This window comes from Mauremys mutica, chromosome 10, assembly GCF_020497125.1.
Source record: "Mauremys mutica isolate MM-2020 ecotype Southern chromosome 10, ASM2049712v1, whole genome shotgun sequence".
In the NCBI taxonomy this organism is placed as follows: Eukaryota; Metazoa; Chordata; order Testudines; family Geoemydidae; genus Mauremys; species Mauremys mutica.
This window is the reverse complement of record NC_059081.1, coordinates 44,183,533-44,203,902: the sequence shown is the minus strand read 5'-3', so window position 1 is coordinate 44,203,902 and position 20,370 is coordinate 44,183,533. Positions and strand designations below refer to the sequence as shown.

The 20,370-nt window shown below is 43.9% G+C and overlaps 1 protein-coding gene across 6 annotated transcripts in view; it reads left to right on the top strand.

The window, feature by feature from the left end:
* Nucleotides 1-20,370, top strand: part of ZNF385B (zinc finger protein 385B) — a 242,038-nt gene that overhangs the window by 200,589 nt on the left and 21,079 nt on the right. For all 6 annotated transcript variants that reach the window (XM_045032910.1, XM_045032911.1, XM_045032915.1 and 3 more), the window contains one exon: nt 12,555-12,714. In XM_045032910.1, the coding sequence (XP_044888845.1) occupies nt 12,555-12,714 (160 nt within the window). The remainder of the gene's footprint in view (nt 1-12,554; nt 12,715-20,370) is intronic.

The window sequence follows — 20,370 nt, the reverse complement described above, 5'->3', positions numbered from 1 at the left end:
AACAATGGCCTCCAGTTTGTAGTGTGTGGTATCTCTTACTTAAAGAGAAAGTATGTTGTGACAGCCATGTTTGTTCGCATAAACTGTGTTGTGACTTGTGGCAAATTCAGGCCAATTAGCTACCTGGAGAGGGGTAACAATTAGCCAGGAAGGCTTAGCCAGCAAAATAAGGTTCAGCTGGGGCAGGGGTTGGGAAGGAACTAATCAGGTTCAGCTGGCCCCAGTTGCTAGAGACCTTTTTAAACCCTCCCTGACAAGGAAGCCGGGGGGGGGGAAGGAGGACGAGAGAAGCAGGGCAGCTGCCAGCAAGGAGGGACAGCTGAACTCTGAGACTCGCTGCAGGACGGAGGGCATTCTCCCCAGGGGGGGGAAAAGAAACTAGAACTAGGAGGCTGGCTGAGAAGGAATCAGCCCGGCCTTGTGAGAGTGAGAAGGGTTTTTTTTCCCTTGTGCCTAGCCTGTGCCTCTGAAGCTAGGACGGACTGAGCTAACAAGCAGAGGGGCAGGTATTTTGCCACACATGGTGTCAGGAGTGGGATCGCCCAGTGAGTGAGGCTCCATGGCAAGCCGTAACTGGGCAGGGTGAAGACCACAAACAAAACAAAACAAAAAAAAAATTTTCTTCTAAAATGGAGGATGTGCTGAAGGCACTGATGCAGGCCACTGCGGCCCAACAAGAGGCCACCCGAGTGCAGGTGGCTGCCCAGCGGGAGTCCGTACGGGTGCAACAGGAGACCAACCAGCTGTTGATGAGCCAGGCAGCCCAAGATCGAGCAAACCTGACCGAGGTAGTGAATCAGTTGAAGGCCCTGACCACGATGACGCAGGGGGCCCAGGAGACCCGACCGCTACGGGCAAGCAACTACTTGCAGAAGATGATACCAGAGGACGATGTAGAGGCATATCTCCTCGCGTTCGAGAGGACGGCCGGGCGGGAGGCCTGGCCACAGGACCAGTGGGCCGGTCTGCTGGCTCCATTTCTATGCGGGGAGGCCCAGAAAGCCTACTTTGACATGCCCGCGGAAGCAGCCATGGATTACTCTCGGCTGAAGGCGGAGATCCTGGCGAGGGCAGGCCTGACGCCTGCCATAAGGGCCCAGCGCTTCCACGAGTGGAAGTACCGGGAGGACAAACCCCCGAGGTCCCAGCTATTCGATCTGATACACCTTGCTCGGAAGTGGCTCCGCCCCGAGGCCCATGGTCCGGAGAAGGTATTAGAACTACTGGTATTGGACAGATACATGAGAGGGTTGCCGCCGGACATACGGGGGTGGGTCTGCCAAAACGACCCCTCCTCTTATGATGATCTGGTTGCTCTCGTGGAGAGACACTTGGCAGCCCAAGAACTATCTCAGACCCCCGGGGGAGGGAGGCGCCAATATCAGAGGCCAGCCTCTACGCCGAGGCCCCCGTTCGCCCTAGCCCCGGGCCGGAAAATGGAGGGGAGGCAGGAGGTGAAGGAACCACCGGCAGGCCCGGAAAGACTGGAGGACTGGGGAAGAAGGGCTCCGGGAATGCGTCCCGGCAGCCCGAAAAATAGGGGGCTGCCCAAGGGGGGATACCGATGTTATGCCTGTGGTGAACTAGGGCACATTGCTGCCCAATGCCCTAACCTTGGGGAGTCTATGCAGTGCGAACTAGGGGAAATAGGGGGACCGTGCGGGCTAATCAGTCTGGTCGGGGACACGATGGTCCCTCATAGATACACTCGGCCCGTTAAGCTGAACGGGATAGGGACCACAGCATTAATAGACTCAGGCAGTGCAATTACGCTGGTCTCTGGGAAGCTGGTCAAGCCGGGCCAACTATCCCAGGCCCCGCGCTCGGGAGTATCCTGTGTACATGGGGATGTCGGCTACTACCCGACCGTCCCTGTACGCATTGAGGTGCTCGGAAACCCCACCGAGGTGACGGTAGGAGTCGTTCCGAAACTCCCTTACCCTGTCCTTATCGGACGGGACTTCCCGGGATTTGATGGCCTACTCCCCGGGAAAGAGGAGGAAGGGTGGGAGAACCCTGGGGGCCCAGGGGCGGCCCAGATGGGGGACCCTCTCCCCGCTTTCCACGAGTTTGGCCAGGACGTGTTCTCCCCACCGGGGAAGCCCAGGAAACCTCGGAGGGAACGGAGGGCCGACAAAAGGAGGGGGACGAGGATCCTGACCCGGTACCTGACGCCTACATTGGTGGGGGAAAGAAGGGGCGCAGCTGACAGCGGGGCCAGGCCCGCCGACTCCAGCCCATTTGTTGGGCTGGGTTCCCCGAAGGCTATCTCTGAGGGAGAGGGGGAGGAGGACCCCCCCGAAATGGGGCCCATAGGGGCCGCACGTGGGACTTTTGGTCAGGATCAGGCCAATGATCCCCTATACCATAACATTTTTAAAGAAGTAGTCGAGGTGAACGGGGTCCCGGTGGAGGGAAGAGCTAAGGGACCGGGACCGTATTACATGATTAAAAAGGATTTGCTGTATAGAGTAGTCCGGGTCCAAGAGCGAGTCATCGAACAACTCTTGGTCCCCCGGAAGCATCAAAGGGCGGTAATGGACCTTGCCCACAGTCATCTGTTCGGGGCCCATCTAGGGATGGATAAGACCCTCGACCGGGTTCTACAGAGGTTTTTTTGGCCTGGCATTTATGCAGCCGTCCGGCAGTATTGTTCCTCCTGTCCGGAGTGCCAACTACATGGGCCCCGACCATGCTTGCGGGCCCCTCTGGTCCCTCTACCAATCATTGAGATCCCGTTCGAGCGTATAGCTATGGACATAGTGGGGCCACTAGAAAAGTCAGCCCGGGGCCATCGGTACATCCTAGTAGTATTGGATTATGCCACCCGATACCCTGAGGCCATCCCCCTGCGGAATACCTTGTCCAAGTCCATAGCCAAAGAATTAGTCCAGATATTCTCCAGAGTAGGGATACCTAGGGAGATCCTGACAGACCAAGGGACCCCCTTTGTTTCCAAGCTGATGAAGGACTTGTGCGACCTGCTCCACATACGGACCCTCCGAACGTCGGTCTACCACCCCCAGACCGATGGCCTCGTTGAGCGCTTTAACAAGACATTGAAAAACATGTTGCGGAAGGTGATCAGCTGCGATGGAAAAGACTGGGACACCCTGCTACCATACGTGCTGTTTGCCGTCCGGGAAGTACCTCAGGCCTCCACGGGATTCTCCCCCTTCGAGCTGTTATATGGTCGGCACCCCAGGGGCATACTGGACCTGGCTAAGGAAGACTGGGAAGAGCAGCCAAACCCGGGGAGAAACATTGTGGAACATGTGCTACAAATGAGAGACCGGATCGCCAGGGTCACCCCCCTAGTACGCGAACACATGGAGAAGGCCCAAGGGGCACAACGGACCTACTACAACCGTCAAGCAAAGGCCCGGAAGTTCCAGGTGGGGGACCGGGTGATGGTGCTCCTACCCACGGCAGAGAGCAAGCTCCTGGCCAGATGGCAGGGACCCTATGAGGTAATTGAGGCGGTAGGGGAAGTTAACTACAAGGTCCGGCAGCCAGGTCGCCGGAAGCTGGAGCAGATCTATCACATAAATCTGCTGAAACCCTGGCAGGATAGAGAAACCCTGGTAACGGGGTTGGGGGCGCCGCCCCCTAAAGACGATCGGCCCAACCAGGTGGGAATATCCCGGGAGCTGACCCCAGAACAACGATCCGAGGCGGTCAGCCTGGTCGAACGCAACCAAGACGTGTTCTCGGAGAAGCCCGGTCGAACTACGGAAGTGCACCATCACATCTTCACAGAGCCCGGGGTGAAGGTGCACGTCAAGCCATACCGGATCCCGGAGGCCAAAAGAGAGGAAATTCGGAAAGAGGTCAGAAAGATGCTGGCCCTAGGGGTTATTGAAGAGTCTCATAGCCAGTGGTCCAGTCCCGTGGTTCTGGTGCCAAAGCCAGACGGCAGTATGAGGTTCTGCAACGACTTCCGCAAGCTGAACGAGGTATCCCGGTTTGACGCCTACCCCTTACCCAGGATCGACGAACTGATCGACAGATTAGGAAAGGCCCGGTTCATGTCTATCCTGGACCTTACCAAGGGCTATTGGCAGATCCCCCTGGCGAAGACCGACAAGGAGAAGACGGCCTTTGCAACCCCGGAAGGACTATATCAATACACCGTTCTTCCCTTTGGATTACATGGGGCCCCCGCTACCTTCCAGCGGCTAATGGATAAGCTGTTACGGACCCATAGGGAGTACGCTGCTGCCTATCTTGATGATGTCATCATATATAGCCCCGACTGGGAGACGCATCTCGGAAAGGTAGAGGCAGTATTAGATACCCTGAGAAGGGCCGGGCTGACCGCGAACCCCTCCAAGTGTTCGATCGGGTTAGCTGAAGCCAAATACCTGGGGTATGTAGTGGGGCGGGGCGTGGTGAGGCCCCAGCTCAACAAGCTAGACGCCATATTGAAGTGGCCCCGGCCACTGCGGAAGAAGCAGGTCCGAGCGTTCCTGGGACTCGTGGGGTACTATAGGCGGTTCATTCCCCACTTTGCCACCAGGGCATGCCCCTTAACGGACCTGACCAGGGCTCGGGGCCCGGACATAGTGAAATGGTCTGCTGCGGCCGAAGCCGCTTTTGTGGATCTACGAACGGCCCTCTGCACGGACCCTGTCCTAGTAGCCCCAGACTGGGGGCAGGAGTTCGTCCTACAGACGGACGCCTCGGAAGTAGGCCTGGGGGCAGTGCTTTCCCAAATGGTCGGAGATGACGAACACCCCGTCCTCTACCTCAGTAGAAAGCTCCTGCCTAGAGAACGGAAGTACGCCATTGTGGAGAAGGAATGTCTGGCGGTAAAGTGGGCCGTAGAAAGCCTCCGCTATTATTTACTGGGACGGAGATTTGCCCTAGTCACGGACCATGCCCCGTTGCAATGGATGCACCAGAACAAGGACAAGAACGCGCGAGTGACGAGATGGTTCCTGTCGCTTCAGCCCTTCCACTTCACGGTTCGGCACCGGTCCGGGTCTCAACATGGCAATGCGGATGGCCTGTCAAGGGTACATTGTTTTCCGACCCAAGTGGCCCAACCCCGTAGTGTTGAGCAGGGGGGGGGATATGTGGCAAATTCAGGCCAATTAGCTACCTGGAGAGGGGTAACAATTAGCCAGGAAGGCTTAGCCAGCAAAATAAGGTTCAGCTGGGGCAGGGGTTGGGAAGGAACTAATCAGGTTCAGCTGGCCCCAGTTGCTAGAGACCTTTTTAAACCCTCCCTGACAAGGAAGCCGGGGGGGGGGAAGGAGGACGAGAGAAGCAGGGCAGCTGCCAGCAAGGAGGGACAGCTGAACTCTGAGACTCGCTGCAGGACGGAGGGCATTCTCCCCAGGGGGGGAAAAAGAAACTAGAACTAGGAGGCTGGCTGAGAAGGAATCAGCCCGGCCTTGTGAGAGTGAGAAGGGTTTTTTTTTCCCTTGTGCCTAGCCTGTGCCTCTGAAGCTAGGACGGACTGAGCTAACAAGCAGAGGGGCAGGTATTTTGCCACAGACTCCAGCATTTTTAACAGCCTCATTAAGTACTTCTAAAATTGGCTTTAACAATGACTGGCTTATAAGGCTTTCTGCATGTTGATGCAGTCCACAGGATTGGTGTTTTGCAGCCTTTTCACATCGTTTGTCAGCATTGGCTTTGCTGCTCAGTCTGTCAAACCAAGCTCTTCCACTTTTACTATATATATCCTTGCTATGCTCACATCTTAAATACTGAATTGAATTCTGGTCACCCCATCTCAAAAAAGATAAATTGGAGTTGGAAAAGGTACAGAGAAGGGCTACTAAAATGATTAGGGGTATGGAACAGCTTCCTTTTGAGGAGAGATTAAAAAGACTGGGACTTTCCAGCTTGGAAAAGCAACTACTAAGGAGGGATATGATAGAGGTCTATAAAATCTTGACTCGTGTGGAGAAAGTGAATCATTTCCTTCACATAACACAAGAACTAGGGATCACTCAATGAAATTAATAGGTAGCAGGTTTAAAACAAACAAAAGGAAATACTTCTTCACACAATGCACAGTCAGCCTGTGGAACTCTTTGTCAGGGGATGTTGTGAAAGCCAAAACTATCATGGGGTTCAAAAAAGAACTAGATACGTTCCTGGAAGATATGTCCATCAATGGCTATTAGCTAGCATAGGCAGGGATGCAACACCATGCTCTAAGAGCCTCTGTGTTCCAGAAGCTGAGAGTGGACGATGGGGGATGGATCACTCGATAATTGCCTATTCTGTTAATTCCCTTTGAAGCACCTGGCAGTGGCCACTGTTGGAAGACAGAGTACAGGGCTAGATGGACCATTGGTCTGACCCAATATGGCTGTTCTTATGTTCTTATGTAAAAATTAATTATCAAAATGTTTAATACAGAAACTCCCAACATGAGCCAAAATTGATCACTTGGGCAACACAGCTCTGTCTGCTGGATACATAGGCAGAGTAGGTGAGTTCATGTAAATACAATCTGGTCCTGAAGCCTTTCCCCCACCCCTGTTCATCACTAGCTGTCAGGGGAGAGCTCATTCAGACCTTGCTCACAAATCATGATTTGAAAATGATATGGTTGGCCAACATTGCTGAAACAAATGTGCCAACGTTGTCAGAAAAAACAGCAGCCGTGTAAAGAAGCTAGTCTTTGTTCATACTTTTCAAGCCTATTATACTTTTTCGGGTACAAGTATTTTATCATACACTGTATATCCTTTTAAAATGTGTATTAATGTTTCACTTTCAATTCAAATTTCCAACCAGTGATTAAACTGGCAACACTGCATGTAACTAATTGACTGTTGGGGTGGGGAGGGGTGTTGGAGGAATTCAGGGGGCATGTAGGGAAATCCCTAGTAGTGTGTGTGTGTGTGTGTGTTTAACCTTGCTTTTTTATGTGTAATATTGATATTTCTGGTGTAGAATTTGCATGAATTAAATTAATTTAGCCCAAATTAACTTGTGAAACATGTCCCTTCAGTTTGCCCTTGAAATATTGTAGCGCTAATATATTAATTTTTGGTATTGTTTTATTTTCTATTGGGTTTTAATCTCTAAGTAGCAAATTATGTATCTAATAAAACATAGGCTAATTTCACATTTGTCTTTTTTAACCTTATACGCAAATTTATTTTATATTTTCTGCAAAAATGGAAGTAAATGTAATATCTCCTAACTTAATTAAAAATTAATACTTGGAAGTCTAGTGGGCTAATTTAAAAGACACTCAGAATGTTAGAATTATTTATGTAGTCACTGCTAGCAGGCCTGTATTACATCTTACTGTTAATTAGAATTGAGATTATGAAAACATACTATACAAAGAAGTTTGACTTCTGTACTAAAGATCTTATCAAAGTAGGAGGCAACTGGGTAATAAACAAAAACAAATCAATTACCCCTTGTTGGACCTGAAGTTGCAAAACAGCCATCATTTCCTCCTGCTTGCAGGGCTCAAGGAAAGTCCACAAAGTACTGCTTCTTGTAATGTAACAATGTTACTGCCCAGCTACCAAAGAAAAGTAGAAGTAAGTGAACCATGCAGGCATGGAAGCAGAAATGTTTTAAAGACTTGTTTAAAGGATAGTGGATCAAATTCTGCCTCCCACTGCACCTGTGCATTTCCTTTGGAATTGCTGTCCTTAGTGGCAGTGAAACTGTCTTAGTGACAATAAAATTTAAAAAAAAATTGTGTTAAAAATTAATGCCTGTTTTTAATTCTGTCATTATGTAGGATAATCCTTGGGTAAAATGTGAGCAGTTAACAATTTCCTATCAGTATCCTAGTAATTATAAACACTGTATGGATTTTTCTTTTTCATCTGGTACTGCTACTGGTATATGCCAATAATGTAAAAGGATATGTAGTTTTCAAAATATAAGGTCGTCTAAAACTGTAACTAAAGTTTGCAATGTTTTATGTGTTATGCATCTCCAGTGATTTTACAATGAGTTTCAAACAAAAATGAAATATAAAACAAAGATATTATAAATGATATCTTGTATTATAAATCCTTGCTAATAATTACTCCCAGTAGAAAATAGTGGTTCAAAATAAATATTAGTAAGAAATACTGGTTTTGATTACCTAGATTCCATAAATTAACCCCCCACTTGACACTCAGGCTGGGATTTTCAAAAGAGTATAATGGAATTAGGTTCCTTTAGGCTTCTTAGAAAAGCCCAGCTTCAAATTGCAGTTGGCAAATAATTTGCAAAACTATTAAATTCTATATGCTTAAACAATCATATAATTTCTAGTGCTTTTTCTAAATATAATGATCTGTGGCAGCTTTTGCACGCTACAAACAATTGTCTCCTTTTGCCAAGTTTTTGACTCTGTAGAGTAATTTCAGCATTGAAATATATGCTATGGAAATGAAAAACAAGATTGCTAGTTAGCTGTAATACAACTTTTCAGCTAAAAGTATATACTTAAAACTACAAATGACCTTTACCTTTAAAAATTGTACTATGTTGCCTACTTTTGATTATCATTAATTTAAGTGTTTTTTATTCCAGGATGGCACAATTGTGAAAATGCTGAAATATAAGAATGTTCGTTATGATTTTTCCCTTAAAATTCTGATGCAGTCTAATTTAATCCTGTGAAAGTTAATCTGTTTCACATAAGGCTAGTTCTTGTATTCTGTATGCAGCCTGCTGGGAGTTTTTCTGGCATAAAGGTTGTGTGATTGAGTCTATATTTTGTATATTTTCTCCGTAAGATAAATAATGCCAAATATTAGTAATATGTTTGCAAGGGACAAAATAATGTCTTATAAGCTATTGCTGAACTAGTACAATCTTTACTGATATGAAGACTTCAAGATTTAGAAGTGTTATTATTGGTCCTTGGCCTTACACTAGCTAACTTTTTTTTTATCAATGACCTGGAAGAACACTTAAAATCATTATTGATGAAGTTTACAGATGACACAAAGATTAGAGGAGTGGTAAATAGTGAAGAGTAAATAGTAAAAGTCACTGATACAAATCAATCTGGATCACTTGGTAAACTGGGCACAAGCCAACCAAATGCATTTCAGTACAGCCAAATGTAGAGCCATGCATCCAGGAACAAAAAGTGCTGGCCATATTTACAGGATAGGGAACTCTCTATCCTGGGAAGCAGTGATTCTGAAGAAAACTTGAGGGAATGGTGGATAATCGGCTGTACATGGGGTCTGTGTGATGCTGTGGTCAAAAGAATAAATATGGCCCTGGATACATAAACAAGGGAATATTGAGTAGGAATATAAATATATTTGTATTTGGCACTAGTGTGATCATTACTGGAATACTGTGTCTATTTGTGGTGTCCATGCTTCAAGAAGGATGTTGAAAAATTGGAGAGAGTTCAGAGATAAGCCATGAAAATGAGAGAGAGATTCCAGTTCAGCTTATTTAGCTTAACAAAGTGAAGGTTAAGGGGCGTCTTGATCAGTCTTACGTACCTACATCGGGAATAGAAACGTGATAGTAGAGGACTCTCCAATCTGGTGGACAAAGTTATACTAAAATCCAATAGCCGGTAACTGAAGCTAGACAAATTCTCATTGGATATAAGGTGTAAATTAATCATTGGTACAATTTACCCAGCATTGTGTGTAACTTTTAAATCCAGATCTGATGCTTTTCTAAAATATATGTTCTAATTCAAGCAGAAATTAATTTTTGGAAGTCCTATGGCATGAGTTATGTAAGAGATTAGAGTAGATGATCACAGTGGTTCCATCTGGGCTTATAAACTATGAATTTGTGATTGTGTGATAATACGTAGATATAATTACCATCTAGTGGAAATAAAAAATGAAATACTATGGCTCAGCTACCCAGCAAAATTCAGTGAAGGCTTTGCATATATTTATAAAAAGCGTACATTAGTTCTAATTCTATCTGGACGTGTTTGTTTTCAACAGATCTCTTGTACAGTAGATGATGATTGAATGAAGTGAATCAAAAACAGTAGTATGATGTAGCAGGTACTTTCATTGCAAATATCAGCAGAAAGGCTCATTAGCAATGTACTGATGTAGTAAGCCTTTCTCTTTGGTGCCCCTATGTTTTTTATGTTGTAGATTTTGGCCTCAGGCAGCACATGATCTTGTCAGCAAAACATGTATGCATTGAGCATAATTGTAGTTAAAATATTTAAGGGGACACCATCAACTTGAAAATCATATTTGAATTTGAAAATTTGGTGGTGGCTTTCCCCCAGCTAGCCCTAAAGACCCTTTCTAAACCTAAATAGGGGAGTAGAAAAACCCTTTAAAAATTAAGATATTTTTAAAATCAGGACATACTATTTAGAGGGTGCTTTATCAGAAAGCTGAATTTTTTGACATTAGTTTCAAAAAATTCAAGTTGTGTCCCTTTAAATACCGTATGTACAGTAGTGATTATGCTGTACAGTTAGCTGCTGCTCTATAATCCTTGCATTGTGTTTTATTATATGTTAATACTGCAGAGGTTTTGAAGTCTAGAGTAGTTTCATCACAACTAATTGTTAGAATCTGTACTGTAAATATTGTACCCAGTTTTTTAATATTAGGTTGTTAGTTTCTTGGAAAGGTTTGCAGAGTACAGTTAACCTCGTATTTCTTATTGCTGAACACTTGCTTAGCAAAACTTTTTCAGAAGTATACAGTCTGGTAGAACATGTGGTCTTTTCTGTTCCTTTAGAGCAGAAATCATTTACTTTTATTTTACAGTACATGTGCTCACCTATGAAGCTGCAATATACACCAGTATAAGTACTTCATCTCACCTAAGTGGCTATTTTAGCTGCATGCCTTGGTGATTTTAATGGTGTCATTAATTTTCATGAAGACATTAGTGAACACAGATTTGTGTGCATTCTCTTGTCTGTTTCACTTGTTCCTGCTGTTTGCTTACATACCACCCTCATGATAAGGCTCTGTGATTACATGCTGTGCCAGTGGTGACTGTACTGTGGTGCCTAGTTAAATTGAGCCCTCAGACAATTGCTCTCTTTATAGCAACACTGCTTTATAACACATAAAGTGTTTGGATCCCAAAGTCAATGTTCATAAAGAATGTGTAGTTCGTTTCATGGTTTGCTTCGTTTAACATAGTGAGCAAAATGCAGTAGTCCTAATCCAATGATAGAGAGATGTTAACAATGTACATTTGCATGAACACAATAAATGTTTCTTGTGCTGATATTTACATGTGGGGCACTGAGATATGATCATCTGTGTCAGTATGAAAAACATGATTGCTCTCAACGTTTTAGTTTGATTTAAATCACAATATTAACTTACATAGTTAATATGTGTCCTTCAATAGTGGCACCTATTTAACAGAAGTTTAAAATCTTTAAAAGGATGATTTTTACAAAGAGATACTCTCATTAGTAATGCAAAGCTATTGCTAAAAATAATGTTTAAATGTATGTTAAAACATCTTCTGGATTGTGTATAAATATAAGATATTTCAGCAATTTTCTATTCTATAAAGGCTGTTAATGAAATTAGTTTTTTGGAAGTCAGCTTTGTGTTTAAAAAAAACCAAAAAAAACCATAGCTTAAAATTTTCAAACTTGGGGGTCTAAATAAGTGGCCTGATTTTTATAGGTGGTTGGTATGTACAATCAATGGGAGCAACGGGTGCTCGGAACCTCTGAAAATCAGTACACTTGTGTAGGTGCCTAACCTTAGGCATGCAACTTTGAAAACTTCGCCCTTAGCTTCCATGAATAACTTTGTTACAAAAGTCTAACATACACCAAACGTTATTTTACACTACTAATTTTGTGCAGAACTGTGTACTATAAATTTTATAACATTTTAGAAAAGAAGCTAATAAGAAGTACAACCTTTTCCAGGGTGTCCTGTCCTTCATAGTCCAACATTTTAAGGATTTGGAAAGAGTTCTACAGGACTATTGATAAAATATAACAGAAATTGGTAACCATTTTATGCATTTGCTATGTTTTATTTGGGGCTATTAAAGTTAATAGCAATTATGTTTCTTTTTTTCTTCCCTTCCCCCTTGATCTAATAGTGAAGTCATAATCTTATTAATGCCCATTTCAATTGCTATTAGTGTAATAATGCAAATACTTTATAACTCTTGTACTAGGTTAAGGAGAAAAATTGATGATTTAATCATGTTACAGCATAGAGTACATCTTTCTAACTATAAGCAATAAAGATTAGGGAATAGCACATGAAAATTAAATAGACGTTTTCTATATTGGATGTGTTTATATTTACACAGAGATTTAAATCTTTCATGGGTATGACAGTAAGGAATTAGATAAGCGGCTGTCAATATTAATATACACTTGAAACCTCATGTTCCAAGGTGCTGAAAGAACATACTCGTCATTAAAATTTCTGTCAAAATGCAAGTCTTCCCCTTTGAATATATAAAACACATTAACCTTTGGAAAATAATTAACAAGGTGCTACTAAAGTTTGTCAGGTGGAATAATATGGTGCCTATTATTGAAAGTATCATTTTTTCTACATTATCATCCATTGTGTTATATGGAAGTACAAAAAATGAGCCTGATTTGTTCTCCTTTGTAGAGCCAGGCCGAGGCCCACTACAAAGGAAGTAAACATGCCAAGAAGGTCAAAGCACTAGAGGCAACGAAAAATAAACCAAAAGCTGGTTCTTCCAAGGACAGCGCAAAGGCTAACACAAGCTGCTCTACCACGCCAGTCACAGCCATCTCTGACAAATCAGGTCAATGACAATTTTTGTTCTCTACATTCTTTGCTTGTCCTTTTTTGTGTTTGTGTGAGAGTCTGACTGAGTGTTAGTGGTCTGTGACTTGTTTTTGTAAACTGCTAATATGTTTTGCTATACAGGAATGATTGTATTTGATATTCAGTACCAAAACATCTTTAACACACATGAAACATTCCCTATATCACAGTGCTGAGGCTTAATTTCATATAACGTTTATAAGACTCTCCTGTGAAATTTATATTTACAAAATATGCAACATGTTGTCCCAATGCCATCTAAACTTGTGATTGTGAATAGATTAGAATTGCTCTATTCAGCTTCCATTGAAGTCATTGTGTGTGTCTTGAGGGCAAAAGTTGTCTCCACGAAACTCCCTTTCTGAATAGGGGAAGCCTGCTCAAACCAATGAGGATAGTTATGGCTACAAAAATCTCCTTCAACAAACACATGGGAGCCTTTTAGCATAGATTTTTTTTCTTTCTTTTTTTATGGCTTCCACAACCTCACATAAGCTTTCATGTTGTTTGTTCTGCTGTTTCTTCTGGTAATCTCAGAAATATTGTTGACCCTAGTGTGTGTGAGTTACTGTTTCAGTTTTGCTGTGTTCCCTCTGTGATATGTTGCTGAATAAAGCAGAAATGTTTCCTGAACTTTCTGGCACAGTGTGAAATACTACTATAATCCTTATCCAGTAGAAAGCAGCCACTATGGGTTTTCCAGGCTATGAAATGCAATAGACTTTGTCTGAGAGGTTTGCTGCTTCCTTCATGACCACTGTTTATCACCCTTTTCCCGGGAGCTGAGCTTTGACACAAATGCCATTAGGAGAATGACATTAGAAAATGTTTTGATGTGAAAGTGACTTATTCCCATGCTAATTGCTGTTTAGGACTCAATCCTGCACTCTTTACACAGGCAAAACTCTCATGGATTGGGCCTTTAGCCTAAAAAGGTTGAGGTTCAGTTTGGTTTACCTAATCCACCTACATTTTAGTTTTGTGTGAAACAATATAAACCCAGGTAGCACTTTCCAATAAATAAAACCAAGATTTTATAAAACAATAAAACAGACGGCGGGCACACAGTAATGGTCAATATAACTGAAATAAGAGAAGAGTGAGTGAATAGAGAGGTAGGTTCAGGTCATGTTCTAAAATTAGACAATGAAAGAGAATTTAATTGTGAAAGCTTTGTGCAAATGCTAAGATATTTTAAAGCACTCTAACTTTGTGGATCTTGCAATGGAAATATCTCATGTTCTTTCCTTGAATGTAAAACTAAAAAACAAACAAACCCCTAAAACTGAATCTTCTGTTTAACTTGAAAATGTCAAGTTAAAATAGCCTGCTACTTGTTCGGGTTTTACTGTCATATGTGTTTCATTGTAGAAGCCTGTGGTTGCAACTTTATTAAACTTGACAAAAACCTGGGGTTACCCAGCAAATTAAATCCCAGCAATGACAATTAAATCAAAGAGTAGATTTGGTCAAAACAAGGGTCCAAATAATGGGAGTTGGAATCTCCTTCACTATATCACAAGACCAATCCTCCTTCTGGCAGATGGGGCCCACCAGTAGAGAGATGTTTTGTATAGTGCTTGAGCCAGACCACAAGCCTGTCCCAGGCATACTTGCCTCATGCCATGTGCCTTTACCCACTTGCTCTCTAATCCATGCCTAATTTTAGAAAGGGGTTAAGATCACTAATTCCACTACAAGGGACTCCAGCCTACAAAGTTGTTACCATATCATTATTTATTTGTTAACGTGAACTAAAAAAAGTATCCTGGATACCTTTCAGCTTCACACTAATGCAGGTTTTTCTAGCATTCAGAATAAATCACAATGGCAGATCAGTGAACTGCTGCCTTAGCAGTTAAGAACAAATGAGCCCAAAGGGTGCAGGTCCCTATGGAGGAGACAGAGTCATAACTACCTGACCTTGCTCTGCTGAACTTGGCAAGTAAGATCCTGGTGGGGAGCTGGGAACCTGTTTGAAGCAGTCGATTCTACAAATATACTTTCAATGACCATATCACCATCTAATCCCAGAGCTACTGAGGCAGAGATGGAGTGGGAAAATGCAAGGGAAGTTTTATTAGGTTACTGTCTAGAAAACCAGATAATGCTATCTATTAGATGTGATTTTGTAAAACCGTAGTAGAAAAAAATATATATGTTAGAGTGGGTTTTACCTTATTATATGTTTGCTGCAACAGAGAGAATCATTTATGTTGCCTTTGGTAATTTGGAGAATAATAGATTTTTTTTTACTCTTAATATTTCAGCATATCTTTCTGTCTCTGAGGGATAGGTTCTTTTTAATATCTGTATTATGGGTACATTTATTTTAGTTGGTCTTAAAGATTCCTAATGTGGGACCCTTAGCTTGCATCTGTATTTTTGTTTCTCTTTAACTCTGTTTCTCTTGTTTCGCGAAGCTTTAAGTTCTCTTTGCTCATCTTTGGTTCTCTGTTCTTTTTTGGACCCTTTTTTGTAATTTTTCTACCATTGCTGTATCAGTGCAGTTCTGCTTATGGTAGCATAGCATGGGTGGGGAGTGTTTATGTAGACTGACCACTGGCTTTTACCACTGTCATCTACATGTGCTCTGAACAGGGTTAGAAACTTTGGTAGTAGATTGCCAATGACCTGTTTTACATTAGTGCTTATGAGATGGTCACCATCTTGGCCAACACAATGGAGATTGAACTGGGGACTTCCAGAGCTGAAAGAGCTAGCTTGAGCTAAAGAGCCAAACAGTCTAGCTAGGAAGACTCTCAGCCTCCATGGATCGGGCACTGAGAGGGACCTGAAGCACTCACTCACCAGTAGGTTATGTTTGTGATGGTGTGACCGCAACCATAGGAGAAATTTCAGTGTAAACACTGCTTGTATGCGCGCGTGCTCGCTCTCTCTCTCTCTCTCTCTCTCAAAGACCAAAGCCAAATTCACCTAAGTCCTTATTATTCAAACATTTTGAATAGTCTTTGGAGAACTTGGTTACTGCAGGTAAATATGATTTCAGGCAGATGTAGGGGGCTGAATTTGGACCTAGAGGCTACACAATCTCTTCTTGTGGTGTTAATAGGATAGTGTGACTCAAAAATAAGCTATTGTATTCACTGTTCATTAATCACTATGATATTAAAAGCCAATATTATGCTTCAGTGGAGCTTATCTGGCTTTGTGTAGCCAGAATACAAGAACAGTGGTTATTGGTGGATTATATTCCACAGGTTTGGAGTTCTAGCTGAATCGTACTTTGGTGGGGTACTTACTTTTGAGCCTCCAACTCTCCTCTGTTTAGGAATATCTAACATTTGTGTGTTCTTTTCTCTGTCCTGTATTATCTTGTCCTTATTAGCCTGCTTCAGTTTTTCTTGACCTTTGTATGTTTAGCTGTTGAACTTTTACTGTTAATTTTGTTGTTCTGGTAAGGGGTTCTCACAACAAAATTTTTGGTGGCCTCAGAGTGCGACCACCAACACTCACTGGTGGCCACATTGACACTTTTTTCCTAAAAGATTTAATTAATTTTAGGAAAAACAATTACATATGTACAGATACACATCCAAATCCCTGTAATTTATATTTGTAGGATTTTTGGCAGACTCAATAAAAATAATGCCGCCTCCCCCTTCCGGAGTGATATATGTATATTTGTTAATATCACAGCGCAGTTAGTAGCTATCTGGGAGGCTATGAAAAGTGATAAGTGATATTAACAAATATACAAGTATCACTTTTCACAGATAGCTAGTAAGTCTGCTGTGAAAAGTGATACTTGCATGTTTGTTGTTATCACTTTTCTCAGCAAGCCCCAGGACCCATTATGCCCTGGAGGGGGGGATGACCAAAGAGGGGAGCAGTAGGGGACAGAGGCGATGGTGGGATGGATTCAGGGCCGGTGGATGCAGCGAGGGCCCTGGGCGATGTGGGGCTATGGGAGGCAGTGTGGGCCACGAGCGATGGGGATGGGTGATGAGTCCCACTGTTGCATGGCCAGAGCCAGGGCCTGGTGTCTGCTGCCATGTGGCCAGGGCCAGGGCCTGCTGCTGCAAGGTCAGAGCCGGGACTCGGCACCTACCACTGCATGACTGGAGCCAGCGCTCGCTGCTGCAAGGCCAGGGCTTGGCACCTGGGGCCTGCTTCCGCCACCATGTGAACAGAGCTGTGGGTCGGCACCTGCTGCTGAGCAGCTGGGGCAGGGGATCAGCACCAGGGGCTGGGGCCACACCGGCCAGAACTGGGGGCCAGATGCTGACCAAAACTCCACAGCTGGTGCTGGGGTTCAGCACCTGCTGCCCTGCAGCCAGAGCCAGGGGTTGGTGCCCAAAGCCCTGCGGTTGGAGCCCGCTGCCATGCAGCTGGGGCTGCGGGTCGTCGGCACCTGGGGCCAGTGCCCACCACTGTGTGGCTGGAGTCCAGGACTGGAGCTGGGAGCCAGGGCCCGGAGGCTGAAGCCCTGCAGCTGAAGGCCAGGTTCTTGTGGCCGGAGCCGGGGGGCGGGGGGTCAGTACCTGCTGCCCCATGCGTGGTTGGAATCTGGGGCCGCATGGCCAGGCTCCTGAAGTCCCACCACTTGGAGCCTGCAACCCAAACCCCCTCTCCCCAAGGTTGGTCAAGAACTCACCTTGCTCCTGCAGCATTGTGCCCCACCTGTCTCCAGAGGTGGTGCAGGGCGGCACATCCAGGAGCAAAAAGGAGGAAGTGGGAGGCGCTGATGCTTTTCTCCCCCCACTCCCTCCCCCCAATCGCTGCCCAGGAGGCTGTTGTGGCCACATTTGAGAAATGTTCTAGATCATTAGGGTCATTCACTGTATAACCTCTGGTTAATAACCTCTGGTTAATTCCCTCTTCCCAGCTAGTATTAATTTGTGGCAGAATTGGTCCTTTTAAGGAACACTAGCAGGAGTTTGAGATATCATGTTTGGAGAAAGGGCCACGTGGCTGGTAGTTTTTAATGACACTGATGGAGGGGGCACACACGGGTCCCTTGTTCAAATCTGTGGCCCTGTGAAGATGAATCTAAGTCATTGTTGTTTTTAAGGTAAGTTTCTAGCTCTTTTTCTGAAATAACCAATATAAATCAATGTCAACAAATAGTGAGGGTTGAAAGACCTAGCAACTGGATTCCACTTCTGTGGAAGGAAGCTGGGGGCGGCAGGGCGGGGAGACCTAATTGCCCTATTCTGCCATGCCACACAAACTTTTTATGAAAAGGCAGACAGGTAAGTGTGAGGTGTAACCCACAGAATCACCTCAAACCCTATCTAAAAATCATCAGCCTGAATCTGTGCTGAGTGGTTGGACATGAAACAGATAAATTTATGGGGAGAGTTGTTTTGCAGGCCTGCCCCAAAATGCTAATGCTCAACTCTCTTTGAGGCTGCTATTCCTGTGGGCTCAAACCCAGCAAGGAACTTTTCTAAGTAGTAGAACTCACCATGCTGTCACATTTCCTCCAGAAATCATGATGTGACGGGATCTTTCCAGTTTCTCAGTACTGATCCTATTTCTTCATCAACTAAGAATGATGTGTGATGTCCTGAGACAGGCCTCAATTCACATTTCACAAGTCCATCATCAAGTCACTCCCTAGTAGTGTCACTTCTGTTGCTTCTTAAAAAATAATCTTTCTGCCAAAGGTAAACATTTAACTCTTCCCATATGCCTCTTTGTGCTTTTAAAATTGATTATCCAAACAAAATCCTTTTATTTCACCTGAGTGTTTACCTCCATTCATAATTTCCCACTCATTTTAAAGAGGGTATCTGCATAATTGTCAATATTTAGGGGGCTTTCTTTGCCAGTGATAAGTTTCCAGACAACCCAGTGAATAAGGCCTCTGCAGTTGGACATAATTCTATATGCTCTGGTAAATTCAAGGTTATTTCTTGTTAGTTACCAGGGCCTTGAAGTGCGGGCAGTTTTCAGGGTATTTATTCTTTAAGAATTTTCTCTCCTATTAATTAAACATTATCCAAACGTTAAATTCTAAGCCACTGATATTGTGATATAGTATCCGGATATGTCTCTTAGTTCTGTGTGTGTACAACGCCCAGCACAATGGAGTCCTGGTCTTTGACTGGGAATCCTAGGCCCCACAGTAATAAAAATAATAAATAATGTTGATGATGGAACATTGTGTGAAAAGTGCAGAAATCCCAGCACTAGCCATGCAGAAGTGCCTATAAACCAATGTGAGAAACAAAATGGGTGAGGTCATATCTTTTATTGGACAAACTTCTGTTGGTGAGGGAGAAACAAGCTTTCTAGCCACCCAGAACTCTTCTTCAGGTCTGAGAAAGGTACTCCAAGTAAATGCAAGATGGAACAGATTGTTTAGCATAAGTAGTTAGAACATATTCTAAGGGACCATTCAAGGTAGTATCATGAAAGTGGTGAATCCAATAGAAGAGTGATAGCCCTAGCTATGCAGATCCTGTAGGCAAGCGACAGTGACTTTTCTTGAGCCCTGCTGCTGTGCTCAGGTACTGTTCTGCTGCGTGCAGAATAAATCTCTGCAGTCCTGAAGTCTTAAACTCCACCTCTCCTGCAGGAAGTGGGGTTGTGTGATTCTGTAAAATAGAAACTCATTGTTACTCGGTGGGTTTCACCCCATGGAGCAGGAAATTCCCTCTATAGCACAGGTTGAATGTTAAGGCTCTTAGGCAAAGAACTTAACCTTGTGTTTAACTGGATGTATGAATAGTCCCACTGATGTCCTGCTTCCTTGACCCTTAGCCTTTGCGGACAACATTGGCAGCATCCTCAACACGAAAGGGGGAATGTAATTTGAGAGGAAAAAGACAAAGAAAGGTAGGGGCACCAGATGGGGAGACTGAGATGACTTCTGGGGAGAGCAACACACATAGCCTTCTTAACAGTGGGAAGATGAAAAGCCTGAAATTTTCACGCTTCTCACTCCTGCCTCCAGTCTCATGTCTGCTATTTGAAAAATAAAATATTTTTGTCTTACAATCAGGAAATAATATATCCCTTACCGTAAGAGAAACTGTCTGGGTACAGTGCTTGGCCACAATCTAGAACAGTCCTTAAGCACTTGCTTAACTTTAAGCACATGATTAGTCTCACTGAAGAGATGCTTTCTTCAGCTGGGACTGCCCTAACCAAAATGGGAAGAGTGTGCGCCAATCTTTCCCCAGCTCCTGCAGAACAGACTTGCAGTTGGCTCTACGGTGTTATTTTATGGAATACAGTAGATTTATAGTTGCATCAATGCCATGCATGGGTGTGCATGGTCATAATAGCAATGTCAGTGTTCATGGTGTATAGTAAAAGATATTATCGATGGCAGGAACAGCACAGACTTTGCTCCCATAGGGAGAGACTTCATAAATTTGGTAGGCATTTTCAAAGGAACTATTTATATATTGAATCTGTCAACAGCTTTGTTGGGTTGCCTGCCCACGCAGCTTTTCTTATCCATAGTGGTGCGGGTGTGTTTATTAAATATCCTCTCTGCGGGTTTGCCAGAAATTCCATTTTCTCAACTTTATTGTAGGCAAATACAGTAAGAATAACAAAAACTGATTGAAAACAATCCAAAAATGTACTTACAATGTATTGAAATGGTAAACTATATCATAGTCATGAGAAATAATTTTAATTGATACAATAGTCA